A 23,501-nucleotide genomic window follows, 5' to 3' on the forward strand; every position below is an offset into this window, starting at 1 on the left:
AGGGGAGGTGGGTTGAGGAATGGGGTAACTGAGATATAGGTATTAAGGAGAGCATTTGAAATAATGAACGCAGGGTGTTATATGCAACTGATGAATCACTAAATTCGACCTCTGAAACTAATAATATAGTATATGTTAATTAAATTAATTTAAATAAATTTAATTGAAAAAGATTTAAATTCCTATCAAATGAAAATTATGCATCATTACTATTTTGTCAATTTTGAGATTATTCTGTAGAGTCCAACTTGTTTATTGTTTTTATTGTTTAATGATGTTAATATCGCATATAAGCATAGATTTGATAGTTTGAATGGTGTTGAATGGAATGAAGATACTAAAGTAGTTTGAGGTTCTCACACTTTTTTCTGGCAGTTCCCTTTGCTTGGTTTTTTGAAGTGAATAATTGGAAGTCTAAAAAGACACTGTATAAATTAATGATGTACCCATGATCTCAAAGGAGAGTTATTTAGAAACCTTACAGGAGAATTCCCAAAAGTGATACTGTTCCAGATTGTCCATGAGGAAAAAAGAGCCTGTAATAAATAAGTACTATTTTTATTATGAATTACTTTTCCCAGTTCAGAAACAACCAATAATATCTGGCAGAGGCAATTAAAATAATTTAAAATTTACTGTTTGATTTGTCAAAGTATGTCCGGGAAAGAAGAGCCACTTACTTAGGGTTGTCATGTGTTTAAATTCTTCAGTAAAAGTGGCAGTATCCTAAGCTATATTTAAGAAGTTAATTTGAGATCTTCTTACATTACATTTTAGTGAATCATTTTTGAATTTTACATCAGAACTGAGCCTCCCTGGTCCTTATTTCTGTGGTTTTATATTGCAAGGTCCAGAGGTTTAAAACTTATAACAACACCATGAAAATTCTCCGTGAGTCATCCTGTCAGCTGTAGCTTCTGTTTGAGTCTTTCTAATATAACTAATGTTTATTGCCAGCTCTGCTAACAACTTTCCATGCTTTAGATCTATATCCTAATAAAAACGTACAATGGTAGATAATTTTTGGACTTTTCTTTTTGCTATTTCTGTAATTTTTGGTTCTTTTAGTGAGTCTAAGCTAGACCAGTTATAAATTGTAGGTGGCAAAAAGATTCATGACTGGTGTTTTTTTTGGAGGGATAGGAGTGGTGGTGGTCATTACTACTTTTGGTTCTATGAATCTTACTGTCCAGAGATCTAAAGATTGAATTAACAGTGTAGCTGAAGTCAGCAATATGTTCTAAATCCCTATACTTAAGGGTACTTATGTATTGCAGACAAATGCCCTTTAGCTGTTTTGTTTGTTATTTTGTGAAAAATGATATAATACTAGAGCTAGCTGGTTCATATTCACATTGGAGTAATTTCAAATTTTAGTGTTGTGCCTCAGGATATTTAAATTATTTGGTAGAAATAGATAAATAAAAAACTTGATTTACATCCAGGACACCGAATGCCTTAATCATTCTTGATACTTTAAAGGAGATGCAGAAATAATAAGTGGCAGGTATGGTCAACGCAATTTCACAGGCTTAAAAAAAAAAAAAAGTGGCAGGTATGGTCAACGCAATTTCACAGGCTTCCTGACCCTACTTGCTAGGAAAATTAAAAGTTTTGGTTGTAATCTGATCTTTTCTCTTACCCTGCAGCATCTGGGAAGTTTGTTAACTTGAGTATTGACGTTAATTCTATATGACTTGGCAAGTTAAACCTATAGTTTCATCATTGACTCTGAATTATGCATTTCTGTGGATTTTACTGAGCTAAAAGCCTATTTGAATATTGTTAGTCTTTAAGTTTATTTTTCTTTTCTACTTAATTTGAAATTAAGTCTCTAAAGTTCAGATTTTATTTTTGTTCTAACAGTTAATAATAATTAAGTGGTTATTATGTGCTAGGCAGTGCTTCTCATTTAATGCTTTGCATTTTCTAATTCTCTAAACAAATTTCTAAGGTAGGGACTAGTATTCTCACTATTTTACAGAAGATTGTTAGAGAGCCTGAGTACCTTGTACAAGTGTAAAACACCTTTTAAATTGTGAAACTAGAATACAAACCTCTTTTTTTTTTTTTTTTTCCCCTGAGGAGCCCCTGTCCCTGAGGCCTTGGGATCACATGCAGTTTTCATTGACTGTAACAGTATTGGAATGCTGTATTTTTGCATTGATGTTTGTCATCATTTTATGAGGATTGAGCCTTAGACTTCTCTTTACTGTGGTCTGTTTTGCAGAATTCTTTGTCTAGCAACTCTCCTCACTGGCATGAATTCCAATAAGCTAGTGCTATATTTCATTGATTCCAAGGTGCACAGGCTTTTCATCCTGCCTTTTAACATTGCTAAGATCAGGATGTATCTTACAATGGAATTATTGAGAATTCTAAATTTAGTAGGTAACATTGTTTGCTAATGAAAACTTGCCCACTATCCAGCTTAGGTAAAATATCCTGAACTTAACTCTCCTTGTTTCAGTCATCTCTTATGAAGAACCATCCAGAGTCCCAAATTCTTCATCATAACTAAACCCGAGGAAAAAAACATCTAATACCTTGAAGGAGAGAGAGAGGGTAGGAATTAAGGTTTGAGTGTGGTATTTCTATTTTTTCTTTCAGGACACTTTCTTTCAAGAGTAATGTCAAAGGCTAGCTAGCTCTTTTCTCACAAAAAATCATCTATAAAAGGAAAAAATGACTTCTAATAGGCTATATATATTATAAGCAAATATGTGTTAGCACAAATTTTGATGGCCCTTTGTAATGTTTTTAATCCAGAAGAAATTCTGTTTAACTGTCTTAAAGGAATATCCCAATTAGAAAATCATGTATATGTATGTATTGTATTGTTAAATATGCATATGTGTGTGTGTGTGTGTGTGTGTGTGTGTGTGTGTGTAGTTAAACCTGGCTAAAACTGGAAGTTTTACTAAAGTAAATATTTATTGGGTTAGGGTTATTTAATTACCAAATCACAACTCCCTTTACACTGTAGTAATGTATTGGGAGGAGTATGAAAATAAAAACTTTGGGGAGGTTTCTCTATCTTTGCTACCTAGGGCTTTAATATTAGAGCTCAGAACTTATATAAGAAAAAGGCATCCTGAGTCAAGTGAGTAAATGTAATTGTGACCTTTAAGGTTCTTGGTTAGGATTTGTGGCACTCGAGTATGCTTAGGATAGGTAATCAAAAGTAAGGGCATCTAGTTATCTTATCCTAATGGCTCTAATTTCTGACAACGCTTTCCTTTTTAAATTATGGTTCTATGATCTGGCCCGTCAGTCGAGCCATCTACCAAGCCCCCTATAGAGATGCCTACTCAGGAGGTGCAGTCAGCCTCTACCATGTCCGGGAGGATGGCTGGATCCGAGTCTCCAGTGACAATGTAGCTGATCTACATGACAAATGTAGTGGTTCTATCCCTTGAAAAAAATAAAAATAAATAAATTATGGTTCTTCATATTGGTACTTGGACTTCGTCTTACATCTGGAAAAATACACACACACGTAAATATGCACAAACATGTTCATTGTTGGCTAAATGTCCAAGTCATCAATATGATATTTTTGAAAGCCAGATACAATTTGATTAAGCACATCTAACATAATTCAGCATTCAACTACAGCTCTTTTCCATAGATATCTAACCAAAGGAGGTTGTCAGAGTTGTATGATTGGGTTACAGAATGGGCACGAACTTGAAAATAGAGGATTTTGTGTACCAGAATTGTTTCATCAGCCTAGTGTTGGGCTAATTTTGGAATTTAGTGTTTAGAGAAAAAGTGCTGTGATTTAAAAATTTTTGTTTGAGAGAGGCTCTTCACCTGTACTTTAAGAATATAGTACGGAGAATATGTTAAGCAAATTTTACCATACAGTAAATTTTCATTCCATTTTTATCCTCTTTCCCCTCCTTTTCCATTCCCTCATAAGAGAAAGCAGCTCAGGAAGCTGACTTACAATCGGTAGTCTGGGAACTTCCGGGATTCTTTACCAGAATCTCCCTGGATGTTGCAGTCCCTGACGCAAGCAGCATTGTTTTGGGGTAGGAGTTTTTATAATGGCTACCAGGAAGAGTGGCTAAGGTTGCTAACTGCAGGTATTATCCTTTGTAGAAACTCAGTTGGGAATTCTTTTCTGCCAGCTCCTATGTTCATTTCTAAATTAAAAAAAAAACATACTCCCACCTCCCCACACTCCCCCAAGTAAGGATGGACTTCCTATTTCTGAAAATCTGACGATCTTTTGTAGTTGGTATTCTCTAGAGCAGTTTACTCTGACCCCAGACCGCGTTTCCTTGTTATCCCTAACTTTGTTGTGGTTAACGTGCACTTCTTATGGAAGTTTTTGGAGTCTTTGTCTTTGTCTTTGGATCAGTTCTGGTTTATAGAGGAGTTAAAGGAAATTGTAATTAAACTTGTACTTTATAGAGTTTTTTTTTTAACCAAACTATCTCCATGATAAATAAAATAGTCATTTAAGTATAAGTATCGTTTTATGTTTGTTTCTTACTATGTTTACTAATAACCTTTTTTTAAAAAATTTATTGATATTCTTAATAAATCCCATTTTTGTTACCCAGGCTAAATAATCTTTACATAAAATGTCATGGGTTGAGATAATTTCTGAAATGACAGATCTGAAAAGGGGAATGGGAGGAGATCTGAAAATACTTGTAGACTTAGTGCTTATGTGTAACATCAAATTCTTATCAGGAAGCCTGTAGTAATGTTTCTTTGAAAAAAGGCAACCAGGAGGAAATGCAGTAGTTCTTAATAGCTTATAGAACTGAAGAAAGAAAAGATGTACCCTTTGTTATCTACTTTTGGAACATATTCTTAGTAACTGGTAGTACTGCAATGGTATTTTCTCTAGATTTCTGTTATAAATGCTAAACATAAGTAAATGAGAATTGTGATTTGATTATGATCAAAAGGTAGTAGACACAGATCAATAGAAATTGTAATTAGCACCCAGATATCTCGGGGGATGGGGAGAGGTGATGGACAGTAAGAAACTTTCCTTGCTAGGGAAACTAAGTATAATATTTTAATGGTAAGATATTTCTCTTTGCCTTAGTGTTTTAAAATCTGTAAAGTGGAAATAATATCTTTTTTTTTTTAAAGATTTTATTTATTTATTTGACAGAGAGAGTTAGCAAGAGCAGGAACATAAGCAGGGGGAGTGGGAGAGGGAGAAGCAGGCTTCCCGCTGAGCAGGGAGCCCAACGCGGGGCTCGATCCCAGGATCCTGGGATCATGACCCAAGTCGAAGGCAGCCGCTTAACGACTGAGCCACCCAGGCGCCCCAATCTTTATAGATATTTAAATGAGATAACACTGCCTTCGGCTCAGGTCATGATCCCAGGGTCCTGGGATCGAGCCCCGCATCGGGCTCCCTGCTCCGCGGGAAGCCTGCTCTCCCTCTCCCACTCCCCCTGCTTGTGTTCCTTCTCTCACTGTGTCTCTGTCTGTCAAATAAATAAATAAAATCTTTAAAAAAAAACACATTAAATGAGATAACACGTCAGCAGTTTAGAATAGCCCTTAGCATCTAGTAAGCCCTCAAGTAAATTTAGCTGTTGCTATTTGTATTTAGATTTTTAAAAAAGAGAACCTATACTCAGTGACAGATCATGGTAAATGCACCTGCAATTTAAGATTTAACAAAGGAGTTATTAAAAAATAGCATCCAGCTTCTTATTCCACCTGTTTGTTGAATCTTGCTTTGGGAATGTTAGCATAAGATTTAAATCTCTTAGTCTGATTTAGTAGAATGAATAAACCCAATAACAATCTTATAAGTGAAATAACTGCATATTTCCTTTTTTTTTTTCTTTGTTTCAGGTTTCCCCTCAAAAAACCTATAAGGTAAGTTGTTCAGTTGCCCTTCATACGCTTAGGTTAAATCTTAATTAGAAGCATTCCTTTGAAATTATGGCAGAGTTTTGTGGCTTTTGAAAATGTGGATTTAAGTAGTTTAAAATATCAGAATGTTTTACAAATTTAAAATATAACAGGTGTTGCATATTTTTTCTGGAAGACAGCATTGTTTTGATAACATTTTCAATGTTTTTAATATAAGCATTTTAAAAGTTTGTTCAAATTGATAGTTAAGGTCACTCCCTATGAAGAGATTTAATTTTAAAATCTATTGTGACTGTTTTCAGTTGTGAGTAGCTTGGGGAGTGTAAATGGCTTGCCAGTTTTTGATGTATTTTATCACTTGGGTAACTACAGCTGCCTTTAGTTAATGAACTTTGGCAAAGTGAATCAGTCTTAATTACTTTAAGATAGTAAAGGAAAAAATCCAAAATGTTCAAATATGCCTGTGCTCAACAGCCATATCTCCATATGTATTCAGATCCTGGGACTAAATGCCTTTTCCTCAGTGCTTATTCTCACTGCTCTCCCATCCTAGTTGTCATGAATATTATTTAAAATGTAGGTAATATATCATTCCTAATTATGTTAGTACTTAACATCATTTTTAGTGACAGCATGGTCCAGGATACCAATGCTAATCTTGGCATTTCAGTTAGTTAGTAGTGTAAGTATTACAGTGAGGGTCTTATTTGCTGCCCTGCCATTATCTGTTCAGTATAATTGGGTAGGCCATAGGAAAAATAATAATTCTAGTGTCATCTGGGCCTGCCTGACTTCTGTAGCTAGAACTCTAGTGAGGTTTGCCTAAGATTTTTTTTTTTTTACACTATTCTCATCCATGCTACATTTACACAGTGATTTTGAACCTGACCATAGAATATGTAGGGTCAGGTCGGGGTAAGTGTTAAAGTGTTGAATTACTTTCAGGCACTGTTTTCTTACCTGTTCAGTGGAAGTCATAGTAACCTGTGAAATCCACTGAAAGAATTTAAGTTATTTTATTTTTAAAGGTTTTATTTATTTGTCAAAGAGAGAGAGCACAAGCAAGGGAGTGGCAGGCAGAGGGAGAAGCAGGCTCCCCGCTGAGCAGGGAGCCCCATTCGGGACTTGATCCCAGGATCCTGGGATCATGACCTGAGCTGAAGGCAGACTGAGCTGCCCAGGCATCTCGAATTTAAGTTATTTCTAATACTAAATGCTATTTCTGAGTTATTTCTAAGAATAAAATAGACTTAATACTAAATACTTTTATTATTTTTAAGCACTTTTTATAACTAGATTATTACATATAGCATAGACTGAATTTAAAACTTCTTGAAAAATATGTTAGATTTATGAGGATGTAAAGGTAAACTGATTACTTGGATTCTCTTTGTAAGACACACACTTGCAATTAAATTAAGTTTTTATTCTGTTGATGGCTTGTAGTAAATATTTGACTGCTTTACTTTAATTTAGGCATGGGAGTATTTTGAACCGAGAGTCACCAACAGATAAGAAGCAGAAAGTCGAGCGCAGTGCATCACATGATTTTGATCCTACAGGTAAAACATTGTTCTTCCAAAGAATATTGAGAGTAGTTTAGTTCAGCATAATTGAGCTTAAGCTGTATAACTGCCTGAAACACCCAGGAGTTAGTGTTTGGTCTGTTTCGGACTCTTCCTTCCTCTTCGATGTTATAATACAAAACCTGTGCTTTCAGTAGGAATGCAAGCATTTTTAACGTTCAACACTATGGATTCCACTATGGAAGCATCATTGTAGAGTATATTTTATTAAAAAATAAGGATGATAATAAAAATTGTCATTATATCATAATTGGAGATTCTAGTCAGACCAAGGACTTAATATTAAAATAAATCATTAAGTGTGAACGGTAGTATCTCATAAAATCAAAGCTCTAACAACTACAGATTTCTGTGGTCATTTAAAAATTCATGTGTGATCATGGTAAATTGGAGTATTAGATAAAATCCAACTTTAGAAATTAATGATCATCTAATTTTAGAGTAAGCAAATGAATAGAGATCCATTTTTCTTCAGTCAAAAATATTCTGAGCTCAGAGAATCTCTTCAGTAGTGTTGATCTTTGCTAAGGTTTTCATGTTAGTAGACTTCTGACCATTTATATTCTTAATTTTATACAAATAGATTGAATTCCTGTTGTACAATGTGGGCTTTTGCTTTCTCCTTATAAAGTCACTTAGTATTTAGTTTATAAAAAATGCTGGATAATTTTGCTTTTGTCATTTGAAACTGGTAAATGTTCTTTGTGTACATACTATTTTACTCAGTTGTATGTTCGTATGACAAAAGATAAAGTAGGTAATTGCTAAGGTCATGGATACATAAATAAAATGTATCTTTTTAGATATTTTTGTTTAGAAATACAATTTTTAATAGAGTATATTTTTTGTATGCAACTCAGATGTTTCATACTTTTAGTATAAACTGTTATTTTGAAAAAACATAAATATTATCCAGGAAGGGAAGAATAGGAAGTGAATGTCTAATAATTTACCTGCATCTTGGGTCATAGGTAAAAACGAAATCCCGATCATTAATTTATTTAGGCTTTGGTGGTGGGGCATAACTTCTGGATCGCCATTGAAAGATAATTTTTTATTTTTGACACCTAATTTTGACATGATGGGGCTCAGAGGCTTTTATTAATATGATTAGCTATTATCTTGCTAATGAGTTTCTGCCCTATGTTCATATAGACATTAGAGTCTTGTTAGATTGACTTATTCCTCTGTGGCGTGCCCATCTCCAAAGACAGACTTAGCGAAGTGATGTGCAGTGCTTCAAAACGAGCTTATTACAACTTTTAGTGCTTTTGTCATCTCTATGATCGTCAAATGATATATTTTGTAGACTGTTCATGTGTTGTTTTGTTTGAACATATTTTTATTGCACTGTCTTTTCTTCGATAAATCTTTAAAAGATGTCATTACTTGTGCTGTTCGTGACTGTTCTAAGTGCTATCACCTGCGATGTTCATACTTTGTGTTTGCACGATTTAACGTGATCATGATTCATTCTTTTTTCCCCCATGAATTTTCCCCCTCACATTGGTCTCCATATTTTCTATATCTCTCTCCTTTTCTCCCGCTCTTGTGCAGATAGCCCCTCCAGGAAGACAAAGTCTAGTTCAGAGGAGAGTAGATCCGAGATATATGGTAAGCTAACGTAGCCAATTCAGCCTTGCACCTTTGGAGCTTGCTTCGTGCTGTTGCCTTTTTTTTTTTTTTTTTTTTTAAATAACTGCAGCCTTCCTTTGTGTCTGCTCTGCATGGCATGACCTACTGCAGGGAAAGGGAACCTGGGGTTTTAAATGTGGCTGCCACTGGGAAGCTTAAGGTTGCTAGAAACTAACATCATAGAGTAAGAGCAGGCCACATGACCCATCTTCTCTTTCATCTTGTGTATGATGGGAAAGTGACAATGTCTAATGTATTTGAGTTGGGCTCCTCCATATAATGTGGGTGGGCTTTGAATTCTTGGCATCTTCTTCCCACGTCCCATTTGCCGAGTTTGGATCATGTAGAATTTCATGGCACCAGTCTTTCCCTCTAAGCATAGCACTGGTGTGACTTAGAGCTGTTACCAGTTCTTTGGAATTTTTATTTGGTTTTTTTTTATTTGTTTCTTTTTATTGACCTCATCATCTGGAAATGCTGTTCGTGTATGATTTATCCACAACAGCAAAAATACCTTAAGTATTTTATTTCTGTGGCTTGAAGAATTTGTTTATGCCTTTCATAAGTTTCCCTGAAGCTTATTCTGAATGGGAAAATGTCAAAATGACACCTTTTAAAAATGATTTTCACAAAGAGCAGGTTTAATCTGAATGGTTAACTTTTGCAACAGATGATTGAAGCACTAATATTTCTAGGCTGTGTCCTGTCTTCCAAAGATAATTTAAACCATGTTTGTGAAGTTCATACATGTTTTTCCCTTTCCTCTGCACAGTTTTACCTGCCCTCTTCCCTTGTTTTGGCATCTGATTAGTGCTTTGAGAAAAGTGAGTAGGAGAAACACTGCTTGGAACCATGACTTTTAAAATAACCTCTGAAAGACTAATAAATTATTCCTTTTTAAGAAGATTCCAAATTTGGCCTCAAAGGAAAACCAGATCTTCTCTAAAAGAGCCAAAAGTCTATCAAATGGAAGTTTCCCCAGATGTAGCTGTTTCCTAGCCTGATATACATGAAAGGAAAAAAAATATATATATATGAAAGTGCCCCTCCTCCCCTTAGAGACATTTTTTATCTCCTGACACTTGAGCCCATAGTGTCACGTACTTTTTGATATGAGGCCTCAGTGCTTGGTTTTAAATAAGTTAATGCTTCTATGTTAAATAGATAAATATAGTTCTTTGCTTCGGTTTTTGTGACCATTGCCTTTTTGTGTGTAGTTAAACCTTTTACAGTTAGTTCAAGATGAAATGTGTTCCATGCTGCATGGTATAGCAAGTGTATGTTTTTTTCTTCTGTCCAAAGTATTTGGCTCCTCCTAAGTAAGAAAGGGCTTCCGAATTTCTCAAGACTCTGTCTTTCTGTTCCATATAAAGAGCTTCCTATGGCTTATTCTCTCCTTAGGAATGTGAACACTATCTTTATTGGCTCCCTTCTTTTCCAGTAGCCTTTGAAAAGTTGTATTTCACCTCCCCCACCATTTTCCTAGATCTGTGGTATGTATGCAAAAGCTTGCTATTTGCTTTGGATGCTAGGATGTTTGCTTTGGCTGATAGGATGATAGGTATGTATGCAAAGACTCGCTGTTTGATTTGGATGTTAATAGTTCAGTGATAGGAATATTAACACTAGTTCAGACATGCCATTCGCTTGTTAGTAATAGAAACATTTTGAGTGGTAATGGGGAAATAAGGTGTGGCTTCTCTGTATGTTTGTTTCTTGAAAACCCTTGAAATACCTTTTTTTGGAAGGAACTGAGCCATGGGTCCTTCAAAGCACTTATAAAAGGGATGACTTGATCAGAACAGCATTAGTGTGCTAACTTAAATCTCTTTGACATTACAAATATTTTATCACCTGTGTGAATAGCCTTCCTCAGACTTTGTGCCGATAGCACGGATGAAAAAGAATCTCTAGGGAGTCGAGAAAAGCTTGGGAATGATGGAAGGTGATTGAGTAAAGTCATGGCAACTGCTGACTTTGCCTTACCGTCGGATCTCTTACCAAGCCCACTTCTAAGTTTTGAGATTTTACACTGTCTTGGGGTAGAATTCATTAGCTCGATACTCGACAAATGCTAGTTCTTCACTTAAATTATTTATTTTGAACTCTCTTAGCCATTTTTAGAGCTGTTTCGGTGCGATAGATTTACTCGGCTCATTTTAAAAGAAAACCAAGTGCTTGTTTTGCATTGACTTCTTTTGTGAAGTTTCTGCCTGGGGCAGGAGGTCAGTATTTATTCCATTTCTCCTTGTTTTTCCCTCTGTACCTTTTGGAGTCTGTTGATCACATGCAGATCATGTTTCTGATCTACAATTTCAGTTATACTTAATTTTCTATTTTTCTCATGAATCTCGTAATGGAGAAATTTTGTGGATTTTGTGGGACATGAGAGAGTTAGCGAAGGAATTTGGAGTTTGACAGCAGCCTCTTCCCGCTTCTGTCTTGGCTTCATGAAGAGATTCTAGTTGATAGGATTATATACAAAAGAGTAAGGCATGTCTTTTTGAAACTATCTTCATCTGCTGGGGCTGCTATAACAAAATACCAGAGACTTGGCTTAAATAACAGAAATGTATTTTCTCTCCCTTTTAGAGGCTAGAAGTATGAGATGAGGGTGCCAGGTTCTGGTGAGAGCTCTCTCCTGGCTCACAGACGGCCCCCTTTTTGCTTTGTGCTCACAGGGTCCTTCTTTGGTGCAAGCACAGGTAAAGGGAGAATAGTCTCTCTGGTGTCTCTTCTTATAAGGACACTAATCCAATCATGAGGTCCCCACTCTTATGACCTCATCCAATTTTAATTACCTGCCAAAAGCCCCACCTCCAAATACCATTACATATTAGGGGTTAGGGCTCAGCGTATGAACTGGGGGAGGCAGGAGGGACACAAACAGTAGTCCGTAACAGAAATGAACTGTCAGTACTTGAACTGTCCTGGTTGGATACTTCAGAGTGTATTTTTTTTTTTAAAGATTTTATTTATTTATTTGAGAGAGAGAGCGCAAGCATGAGAGAGAGAGAGCTCATGAGCCGGGGGGGAAGGGCAGAGGGAGAAACAGACTCCCCACTGAGCAGGGAGCCCGACATGGGGCTCCATCCCAGGACCCTGAGATCATGACCTGAGTTGAAGGCAGACACTCAACCGACTGAGCCAGCCAGTGGCCCTTCAGAGTGTATTTTTTAAAAAATTCTTACCTTTTTAAGTACAGCCTCCTCCGATGTATAAAGGTCAGAGTCCCCAAGTTATTCTTTCTGCTTTCTTCGTCAGCCTGGCAAGGAGCACTGTACAACAGGAACCTTCTGTGTCCTCCTAAGTCACTCACTTCCTAACCTCTTGAAGTCTGACTTCTGAACACATACTTTTTTTTGGTTTCTGTAATATTACATTAATCTGGTGCTTTTCTCTCTGCAATTGTTTTCTCTTTACTTGATCGCTTTTTCCTTTTTAAAGATGAAGGGGTGGCCCGCGTCTGTCCTTGATCTTTTCCCCTTGTCAAGTCTTCTATTTTTAACTGTTTACTGAATACTTTCACTCTGACCATCTTTCAAATTCAGAGTGACCAATGTGCAATTCATCCTTGTTCCCTGTGGCTAGAAATCAATCTTCCTCATGATTCCCTGATTCTTTTCATTGCACTACCATTCTGCTACTCACCTAGTCTCGTTTTCTTCAAGTTATCTTTGCTCCCTTTCCCGTCAACAATTGGCCAGGCCCCGTGGATTCTACCATCACATCATCTTTCATCCCTCAGTCTTTGGTTCTGTCGCCACTGTTTTGTTCCGTTTTCCATCGCATCATGAGACTATTTGCAGAGACTCCTAACTTTCTTTGACGTCGATTTCACATTGATTCACTTCCTTTTCTCCATTCCACTCTCTCTGTTAGATTAATATGATTAAAGTAAGGATTTGGTCATTCACTTAGTAGGAAAGTACAAAGAGTTAATTAAGATGTGCTGTAATTTGTTTCCAGTTTATCATTCTGCCTTAATCCACTGCTCTTACTTCTACTACAATTTATCTAAAGGTACCAGCCTCTCCTCTAGTTTTCCCTTTCCAAATATGGCTTGGTATTCTTTCTTTGCTCATGCCATTCCCATTGTCTTGAATGGTTTACGTTCTATAACTCTCCATCCTACAAGGCCCAATTCAAATACTGCCTTCACCACAGGGCTTTCCTGGGTTTGCCCCCACGCCTCTGTGGTCTACCTTTGATGTCCTGCTTTGTATCTAGTTATCTGGTTTCTGTCTGTCTTTGCATCTCCCACAATGCTTGACACAGTGGAGGCACTCATTTAATGAGTTTTGAATGAGTGATTATTGATATCAGAATGAAGTATATTAGTAAGGAGAACTGATAGCATAAGCATCTTGATTGGAATTTTCTTCTCTTCAGAAAAATTTCAAGGTAGAAGAAAACGTAACTTAGAAAAGAGACTTACTGCGGGTAATAGTCTAAAAGAATGAAATCAGCATACTTGGAAGTTAAAGTTTCCTCTTGCTGGCAGCATTGTGCATTTAGAATCCAGAAGCTTCTTAATCAAAGGATTATCTGAGGTCTTACTCATAAAACATGTATGTCTGGCAGCAGTTTAAAAATGAGCTGTTTTTATGAGGTTGCACATGGTCTTTCTCCACACCCTTCCCTGAAGCTAATTCTTGAGAGGTGAGACTTAGAGAAGTTTGGTCATGTAATAAAATGGAAGGTGAAGAAAGACTAGTGTGCTTTCACTAGAATAAATGCAGTATGGAAGGTTCGGCATGTTGCCTTGCATATTTAACACTCCGTTTTCCATAATTTGCTGTTTGGTACTATTGTTGTTGCTTTTTTCCAGGAGTGTATTACCATGAAATCTGAGAGTACTTTCTCCTATTTTTCAGAGTACCTTTTTATGACTTCTTCCCCTCCCCACTCTAAAGCCTTAATTTTTTTCACTTTCAAAATACCATCCTTGGTAATTATCTTTTGAGTAAGAATCAGTCGTTTTATGTTGGTTTCAAATACCACACTGTCATAACAAGAAAAAGAAATGCTCTTTGTTATAAAGAGAAAATAAAATTTAGGAAAGGATAGTATTTATATAAATTTTAAAGAACATTTTTACTTCACTGATGATATGAAGCATGAGATCTATTATTGGCTTCCAGGCAAAATAGCATAATCCTTAACAGACAGGAAATAAATAAAAATGTATTGGTAACTAGAGTTATTTTAGGGTAGGTGGGAAATCGAATTGTTTCAGTTAGAATTTAAGCAGGGCAGGAGGTTAGTGTCCTTCTAAAAGTATTTCTCTACTTTGCATGGTTTTCAGGGCTATGATTTTACTTTTTCCTAGGAAGTGATTGGGTATGATTTAAAATTTCCTGTATCTAAAATAAATTCAAATTTACTTCGTAAATATTCATTGATTACCTATTGTATGCCAGGCACTATGACAAAGGATAGAGATACAAAGATAATAGGATCTGTACCTGCTTTCTAGGACTTCACAGTCTAGCACAAAAGAAGAATCTTAATACATTGTGGTAAGTACATGAGATATGCACTTGTTTACCAATACTCCATGTGCCCTTAAAAAGTAGATAGTTGTGGGAAAAAAATCTTCTATGGCACTAAGAACGATGAGAATGAAGAAATATTACCATGACCAAATTTCAGGGGTGGTTGAGCCTCATCATTATCTTATTCATTGGACACTCTCTGCCTGTCTTCACACACAGTGCTTGGATGCAGCTCACAGTAAAGTGATTTGTGACCTTATAAAAACTCATATTCAGAGGTAAACATATTATATGGTAATTCTAATAGACAATAAGTGATTTAGCATAACAAACCAGCCAGCAAACCATGGACTGTATGTGTGTGTAAAAACCAGAAAAAGTGGGGCACCTGGGTGGCTCAGTCCTTAAGCGTCTGCCTTCGGCTCAGGTCATGATCCCAGGGTCCTAGGATCGAGCCCCGCATCGGGCTCCCTGCTCAGCTGGGAAGCCTGCTTCTCCCTCTCCCACTCCCCCTGCTTGTGTTCCCTCTCTTGCTGTCTCTCTCTCTCTCTCTCTCTCTCTTTCTGTCAAATAAATAAATAAATAAAATCTTAAAAAAAAAAGTAAAAATGATGGAAGGTGTTTGTTGGTTGGTCGGTTTTAATTAATGAAATGTGAAAATGGCTGTTTTGGAGTTAGGGCTCCACTTTTAACTTTCCTTTCTTTTATAAAATCTATGGGGCCTGTTATCTGTCCTATAATTCTGATTCTTCATTAGACATTGCCATTGTTTCCCTATGTCTCTGTTGTCCTTTCCTGCCAAGATTTTAAGATCTTTGAGGGCACAGACCTGTAATAGTTTTGTCTTCCTCACAACACCCACAGACTGCAGTGTTAAATGACTGATAGACAGATGTTTGATGCAAATTTGCTAAAACAAAAAAGTAGATTTTTGTTTGTCAAAAAGGACATTTCATCGATGTGATAATTTAGTCCTTGGTGATTTTAGGTTGGTGTATCGGTAATTTCAATGTGAAGTATTGGTGATTTCAGTGTTAAGGGTGTGAAAGGTGGACTTTATCCTCTGTGGTGGGTTAAAACAGCTTCTGGTCTACAACAAGTAGAACATTTCTCTCAAGGAAAGAAAAAGCATTTTATTTGATTTTGAATGGGAAGGAACGTAATAGATCGAAGCATTTGCAAGACTGGATTTCCGAGTTTTGAATGGCATGGGAGCTTAGTTTTTTTACTTAATTATGACCCCAAATCCAAGTTCATGCAGATGATATAGATTCCTAGGACAAAATAGTATCATCAGCTTGAATTGCATAGATTCTGAATTGGCTGTATACAGAAGGCATGTTTTCCTGTTGTATTGTTTTAGTGATTCTTACGATTCTCTATGATCTTGTATGTTAAATACATCAAGTTGTCAGATTAGCAGATAGACTTAGAATAATACTAAAGGGACAATGTAGTGGGGTTGGGAAGAGGAGAAAGATGAATCGGATATGCACGCAGCTCTTTCTCGGTTTCCTCCTTATCCTTTCTTCCTCGTCTCCTTTTGATGTAGAATTAAGAGGGAAAGTTATCAGGCTGGACAATTTTGAATCGTAGAAAACAGGTTTGCAATATTCTGAAGTAATCCTACTACATTTACTCAATTTTTAGCAGTCTGTTAGAACCTAGGCATATTTGCTAAAATTGACTCTGTGTCAATAACCTCCCTCTCTGAGCTTCCATCCATCTCTAGACCTCCCAACTCTTCTAATCTTTATTAATTCATGAGCAATTAAAAAAAATTCCTTCTGTGTCTGAACATTTGCCAGTTCCTGGAATAAGATTGTAAACAAGAATAGAGCCCCTACATTCTTGAAGCATATAATCTAGTCATTGGATAAAAACAAGGTATCAATTGGGAGTGATAATGTTACTAGGGGAGTAAATAGAGGGCACTGTCTGTAAGGGGGAACCTAACCTGGTCTGGATATTTAGGAAAAGCTTACAAGAGAAGGTGATTCATTTCTTCAGGCCTTCTTGCTGTCTCCTATATTCTAAAGTTGCCTTCTTAGAAGAAGCCCTGCTCCATAATATTTCCCTTCTCTATTCCTTCCCCATCCAAAACTAGTTTGCTTGTTTGTTAAAACAAAACAAAATTTAGACAAAGATGAGGATTGATCCTTTTAAGGAGCATTTGCATTAATGATAGTTTAACATAAAAGTGTTTTTAATTGATTTTTTTAATTGCTCGCATGGATAGATGAGTAATATATTCCTGAGCAGGAACATCCAAGGGCATTGTAGCCCTAATCATAATAAAAAACATTTATGAGTCCTTATTTGTATCAGGCATTAAGCTAAATATTTAATATATATTATATACAAGTGAAATATACAAACGTAGAGCACGAACGGGGTGGGGGAGGGCAGAAGGAGAGGGAGAGAAAATCTTGAGCAGTTCTCCGCAGAACGTGGGCCTGACATGGGGCTTGGTCTCACAACCCCGAGATCATGACCTGAGCCAAAACCAAGAGTTGGACGCTCAACTCACTGAGCCACCCAGTTGCCCCAAAACTTAGCAAACTCTTAATGCCCACGACTCCTCTCCCTCATTTTTTACAAGCATCCTATTCTCTACAGGGTTCAGTAAAACAGTCTGTTTAAGAAGCCCAGTGGCTTAGCACAGCAAACCCCAACGTTAGAAACCTTTAATTCACTGATTTTCATTCAGCTCTTAGGAGGTGGGATGGGAGAATTGGGGAACATGGATATAGTATGAGAAAAATATTGTGTTGCAGTTGTCTTGATTTTTATTTTGAAATCACAATAATTTATTTATTTTGAAATTTTAAAGAATTACAAAGGAGATCATCAGATGTTTATGTTTCCAAAACCGGGCATGGATTTTAAAAGATTCTGGTAAAACTTTGTCCTTATTCTATTCTGAAGGTCTCTAATTCTCATATTTATTGTATTATGTTGTAGAAATTAATAAAGAATGCTTTTTCCTTGATTTATGTATTTATATCCATTCTAGTTATAGTTTTTCCCAAATACTTGAAGGATGCAACATTACGTCAAAGATTGAATTCTGATAGGTTATCTTTCCTCTGCTCCCATTACAATTTACTATTTTGTGGGAGTGGTGAATTTGTTAATTTAAATACTGTTTGGTGTGTAGTAGTCTCTAGAATTGAGGGCTAACAAATTTTGATGTGGCAAATCAACTTTCTTGAGGTACAATTTACATAAAATAAGATGTCCTTTGAAATGTACAGTTGGATGAGTTTTGACAAAGGGATACATTCATGTAACCATTACCTTAATTAAGATATAGAACATTTCCATCACCCCCAGAGAGTTCCTTCATTTCTCTTTGTGGTCACGCTCACCCTTCCTCTCCACTGTGGAACCACTAATCTGCTTTTAGTTACTATCCTTTAGTTTTGCCTCTTCTCCACTGGAATCATATAGTATGTACTCTCTTGTATCTGCTTTCTTTTGCTTTTAGCATGATGTTTTTGTGATTCATCCATGTTTGTTGCATGTATGAGTTATTACTTTTTTTCCTTGCTAAGTAGTACTTTATTATAATGGATAAACAACAGTTTGTTTATCCATTCATCTATTGATAGATGTTAGAGTTGTTTCTAGTTTTTGGCTCTTGGGAACAAAACTACCCTGACTGTTTCTGTACCAGTCTTTATGTGGACATGAGTTTTCATTTCTCTTGGGAGTGAAATTGCTGGGTCATATGTAAATGCATACTTACCTTTATAAGAATTTTCTAAACTGCTTTCCAAAGTGTTTGTACCATTTTACACTCCCACCAGCAATGCATGAGAGTTCTAGTTGCTCCACATCCTTGTCAACATTTGGTAATATCAGTCTTTTTATTTTTAGCCAATCAAGTTAGTGAACAGTAGTATCTCATTGTGGTTTTAGTTTGCATTTTCCTGATGACTGCAAATGTTGAACACCTTTACATTTGCTATTTGGCCACTGGGGTATGTTTTTTTGTGCTGCGTTTATTCAAATCTTTTGTTTTGTTTTGTTTTGTTTTAAAGTAATCTTTATGCCCAACACGCAGCTTGAACTCACAACCCCAAGATCAGGAGTCGCACACTCTACTGACTAAGCCAGCCAAATGCCCTGAAATCTTTTGTTCTTTTTAAAATATATCCTCCATTATTGAACTGTAGAGTTGTTGTTTTTTAAATATAACCTGAATACAAGTCCTTTATCAGATATTTGTATTATGAATATTTTCTCCCACTCTGTGCCTTGCCTTTTCATCTTCTTATCCATGTCTTTAGAAGAACAGATACTTAAAATTTTGAGTCCAATTTCCTGTTTTTTTTTTCTTTTATGGTTGGTGCATTTTGCATCCTAAAAGATGTCTGCCTACCCCTAAGGTCTTGATGATTTTCTCATGTATTTTCTTATAAAAAGTTGTAGCCTTTGTGTTTAGGTACATGATTTGCTTTAAGTTAATTTTTTGTTTAGGGTTGTGAGTAAGTTCATGGTTCGTGTTTTCTGTACTGTGATCCACTTATTTTGGGCTTTCATTTGTAGTAGGCTCACATACTGTGACATTTCATTAACAGCAAGAAATATATGTATTCATTAATATGCAGTCTTTAACATATCCTTTGTTTTGTACATCAGACTTACTTAAAAGGTCATGCTCTTTGTGTAAAAATCCTTATTTTGAAGAAATTTTTATTTTCCAACCATCAGTGTACTTGCATTATTTTACATGTTTCATATATTGATTTTTGGTGAAACAATTAGATTCTGCAAAACTGAAAGTATTAAATCTCTGGCTAACACAGAGTTCAGGATCTTCAGATCTTGATCTGTGATCCAACAGCCCTAGGTAATAATCAGGGTTCTGTGATGGGACATCCCTGTTCCTTTGGTTGTGGTCCTCTTTCTTTCACCTTGCTTTGACTACTGTTGTTTACTGTTTGCTAGAAGGAAAACAAATTCTCCTGTAGGAATCAGGTAAGTATGTGAAAGAAACGGATTGGTTGAGCTCAAAAGTTCTTTATCTTTTCTACTTTTTTCTCCTTTCTATTTATTTTTTCTATGAGCCCAGGTCTTCTCTTTGAACATGTTCTTTCTCCCTTTTGGGAGAAGAGCTGCCATGCTCTGCAGGCACCTCCTTTCTTTAGATAGTGTATTTTTCTGAGAATGAGATTGGATTTCTCTGGGGTTTATCATGGGATGCTTCTAGCCTAATGTCCCCAAATGTTTGATTTTCTGGGGTTTTTAAACACCAGTTAGAGCACCAAAAACACAGGGCAGTGGGGAGGATTTCATGTTACAAATAAATAGCAGAGATGTGAATAGGCCTTCCTTCTGTCTCCTCTCTAATACTTCATCTTTTCCACTTTGCCATAGCTGTTTTTAATCTCGGAGCAATTCTACTCTACCTCTCCAGTGAGAAACCACTACATATGACTTTGTTTCATTTTATGGGGTCAGTACTGTGGTTTGTGATAATGGGTTTCACGTGCCATCTTGTGTTTCTCCAGATAGAATATAGTTCATTACAGTTCATTACTAATATGTAATTATGTCTTTTTCTCTCCTATTTTCTCTTCTCTCTTTACCCTATGGTTCTTGTGCAGGTCTTGTTCAACGTTGTGTGATCATCCAGAAGGATGACAATGGATTTGGGCTGACGGTCAGTGGAGACAATCCAGTCTTCGTACAGTCTGTCAAAGAAGGCAAGGCATTTTTTAAAACGGTCTTGTCACTTGGGAGCAAACAGAGTAAGAAGAGAAAAGCCTCATGTCTGTTGCCCAGAATAAAATAATCATATACATTGCAGGTCATATGGCCTGTTTTAGATTGGTGTTTATAGTGTCCTAGTTATAGGCATGAATTCACCCCAGTTGATTTTCTTTGTACATACTAGAAAAAAAACAGTCTTATATAGTTTTAGAAACTACATGACTCCTTGTTCATGTTGCTTTATACATCATCACTTAGAGAGGTTTGTGGAATTTTATTTCTTCATGGCACCAGAGATATTTGGTAGACCAGATTAAAGAAATGGTTATATGCTCCAAAACATCCACTTTCCCCCAAATGACGATAATATGTTCTATTACCATATATTGAATACTTTCTTTATGTCGGATGCTGTAATTTGAGGTAGGTATTTTTATCCCCATTTTACAGGTGATACTAAGGCTTAGAGTGAAAAAAAAACATAATCCATGGTCACACAACTAGTGAGTGGCAGTGGCACATGTTTTTAATCACTTGGTTATTCTGCCAGTTGCATGTACTGAAAATTATCAGTACATGCAAATGAATTACATTTTAAGTAATTAATTTCTCTTACAGATGGAGCAGCCATGCGGGCTGGGGTACAGACAGGTGATCGAATCATCAAGGTAAGAGGAAAAGACTATTATGGAATTTATGGTAGATTTAAAAACAGCATATGTTAACCATATTTTATTTTTTTCACTTGGATTTTTACAAAAAGAAGTACATTATATATGATATATTTGTTGACTATAAAAAACATTTCATTTATTTTAAAATTAATATTACCATTTACTGAAGGGCATAATAAAAGATGTGAATAAATGGAGTCATGTGTGTTCTTAGATAGGAAAGTAACTCACTGTGATAAAGATCATTTCTCTCCAAACTAATCTGTTAGTAAGAAATTCTCATCAAGGGTATTAAAGAGGGCACGTTCTGCATGGAGCACTGGGTGTTATACGCAAACAATGAATCATGGAACATACATCAAAAACTAATGATGTAATGTATGGTGATTAACATAACATAATAATGAAAAAAAAGAAAATTCTCATCAAAATATATTAATATGACTGGGGAGATGTGTCATTATTTGTCAAACTGATGAGTCTTCCAAATGAATTTTACAGAGGTATAAGAATAGCTAAAAAAAAAAAAGTTTTATGTATATGGGTATTGTGTGAGATGAGATTGTGGGGATTAATTCAAAACAGGTTGCTCTAGTCTAGATATAGGCCTATCAGTCCAGCAACAGGCCTTGAATTCTGACCAGTATAGGAAGAGTGGATTGGTCAGTCATTACTCTTGAGACGGTTGAGTAATTTGAATACTTAAAAAATCAAATTATTATACAGGAAAAGGCACCATGAATATATTTACAAACAACTATCTGGAAAAAATTACTTGAAACTACAGAGTAGAATATCTTACTTGTAAAGAGCACTTTTAAATTCCTAAGAGAAGAATAAATAGAGAGAGAGAGAGAGATAGCCTAATAGAAAAAAAGACAAAGAATTTTATCAGGCAGTTTCCCAAGGTAATTGAAATAAATAATGTATTAAGGAGGATATGTCTCACCTCACTGATAACCAAAGAAGTAGAAATTAAAATGATAGGTGAAGGGGGACCTGGCTGGCTCAGTTGGTTAAGCGTCTGACTCTTTATTTTGGTTCAGGTCCTGATCTTTGGGTTGTGAGATTGAGCCCCGTGTTGGGCTCCACACTGGGCATGGAGCCTGCTTAAGGTTCTCTCTCTCCTTCTTCTCTTCCCCTTTCCTACTTCTCTAAAAAAAAAAATAAAATAATTGGTCAAAATATATTTGGTTGTCAGAAATGGTATGTTTTGTCATTTTTAATGGTTAGTTATAATGTCCTTCAAATCAAGGCCTTGTTTTGTATTCAAGTTCATTTTGTTGCTGAATATACCTTATAGAAGAATATCAATAAAAGTGAATATTGAACCAAATATATACATATTTTAATATAGTTCTCAGTGCTATATTATATTACAGTTGGTTGTATTATGTATAATAATTCCTAAAGTCAATATATCCATTCTCTGGAATGTATCTGACATGCTATTTTTATTTTTTTACAGGTGAATGGAACTCTGGTGACTCATTCAAACCATTTGGAAGTGGTGAAGCTAATCAAATGTAGGTGAATGTTATTCTCAGTTTTAATTGGTTTCTGAATGCCTCAAAGCAAGGATCAGAAAACATTCATGTAATAAGCCAGAGAGTAAATATTTTAGTATTTGTGGGCCTTAATTGTCTACTACTCTGTTTTCTCTTTGTAGCACAAAAGCACCCATAGGCAGTATGTAAATGAATGGGTGTGGTTGTATTTCAGTAAAACTTTATTTTGTCAAAACAATCTGTGGGTCAGACTTAGCCTCTTGGCTGGAGTTTGCTTTAACCCTGCATTAAAGAAAAGTCTGAGGTGAAAATTCTTAATTTACTAATAACTATCTTTTGTCCATAATATCCTTGTCACTCTTATATATATATAGAAAGATATCTATATATATATATATAGATATATATATATCTGTATATATATAGAAAGCGTATATTTGAAAGAAATGCATGAGTCATGTGAGGGGGAAGAGACAGAATTCAGATGGAATGGCCCGGATGAACTGAAATGGAACTTTAAAAATCATCTAGCATAGTCATGTTTCCTCAGATAAGTAAATCATTAAATAAAAACCAGGGTAGTGATCTCTTGGAAATCTCCAGGGTTAAGAATTTAGAATCTTCTGCATCAAAACTCTTCCACGGTAGACTACAAATAAGAGATAGTTGTTTATGGCCAAGCAGAAACACTACTATTTTATTTAATCCTGTTTTTGTTTCATAGAGCGGACATCTTTAGAATAAATTTAGTAAACTGAATTCCTTCTTGCCCATCTTACTGTTTAACTAAAGCAACCCCTGAATCCTTTTTACCTTTTCATCAGACTACCTTTTCACTTTAGTACTTTGTAAAAAGAAATGGGATGATCAAAATTAAATCCCCATTCTTGAATCAGTTTGATTATTTATGTAATGAGATTGTGGTTTATACATTTTTATGTGCTACATTAATATGATGGTTTATGGTAATAAATATATGCCTGATAACTATTACAAAGAGTAAGATTATTTCTTTAGCTT

General features: G+C 35.7%; 1 protein-coding gene across 7 annotated transcripts in view; it reads left to right on the top strand.

Annotated features, from left to right (window-relative positions):
- The window catches only part of ARHGEF12 (Rho guanine nucleotide exchange factor 12), a 151,466-nt gene that overhangs the window by 64,529 nt on the left and 63,436 nt on the right, over positions 1–23,501 (top strand). For 4 of the 7 annotated variants that reach the window (XM_073903856.1, XM_025893525.2, XM_073903857.1 and 1 more), the window contains exons 2-7: positions 5,839–5,862; positions 7,336–7,421; positions 9,003–9,059; positions 20,194–20,292; positions 20,918–20,967; positions 22,442–22,499. In XM_073903856.1, the coding sequence (XP_073759957.1) occupies positions 5,839–5,862; positions 7,336–7,421; positions 9,003–9,059; positions 20,194–20,292; positions 20,918–20,967; positions 22,442–22,499 (374 nt within the window). The remainder of the gene's footprint in view (positions 1–5,838; positions 5,863–7,335; positions 7,422–9,002; positions 9,060–20,193; positions 20,293–20,917; positions 20,968–22,441; positions 22,500–23,501) is intronic. The other 3 variants (XM_073903858.1, XM_025893527.2, XM_073903859.1) reach the window with 1 other exon arrangement.

The sequence above is a fragment of the Callorhinus ursinus genome, unplaced genomic scaffold (assembly GCF_003265705.2).
Source record: "Callorhinus ursinus isolate GAN/ISIS: 27379988/994484 unplaced genomic scaffold, GSC_fseal_2.0 scaffold19, whole genome shotgun sequence".
In the NCBI taxonomy this organism is placed as follows: Eukaryota; Metazoa; Chordata; class Mammalia; order Carnivora; family Otariidae; genus Callorhinus; species Callorhinus ursinus.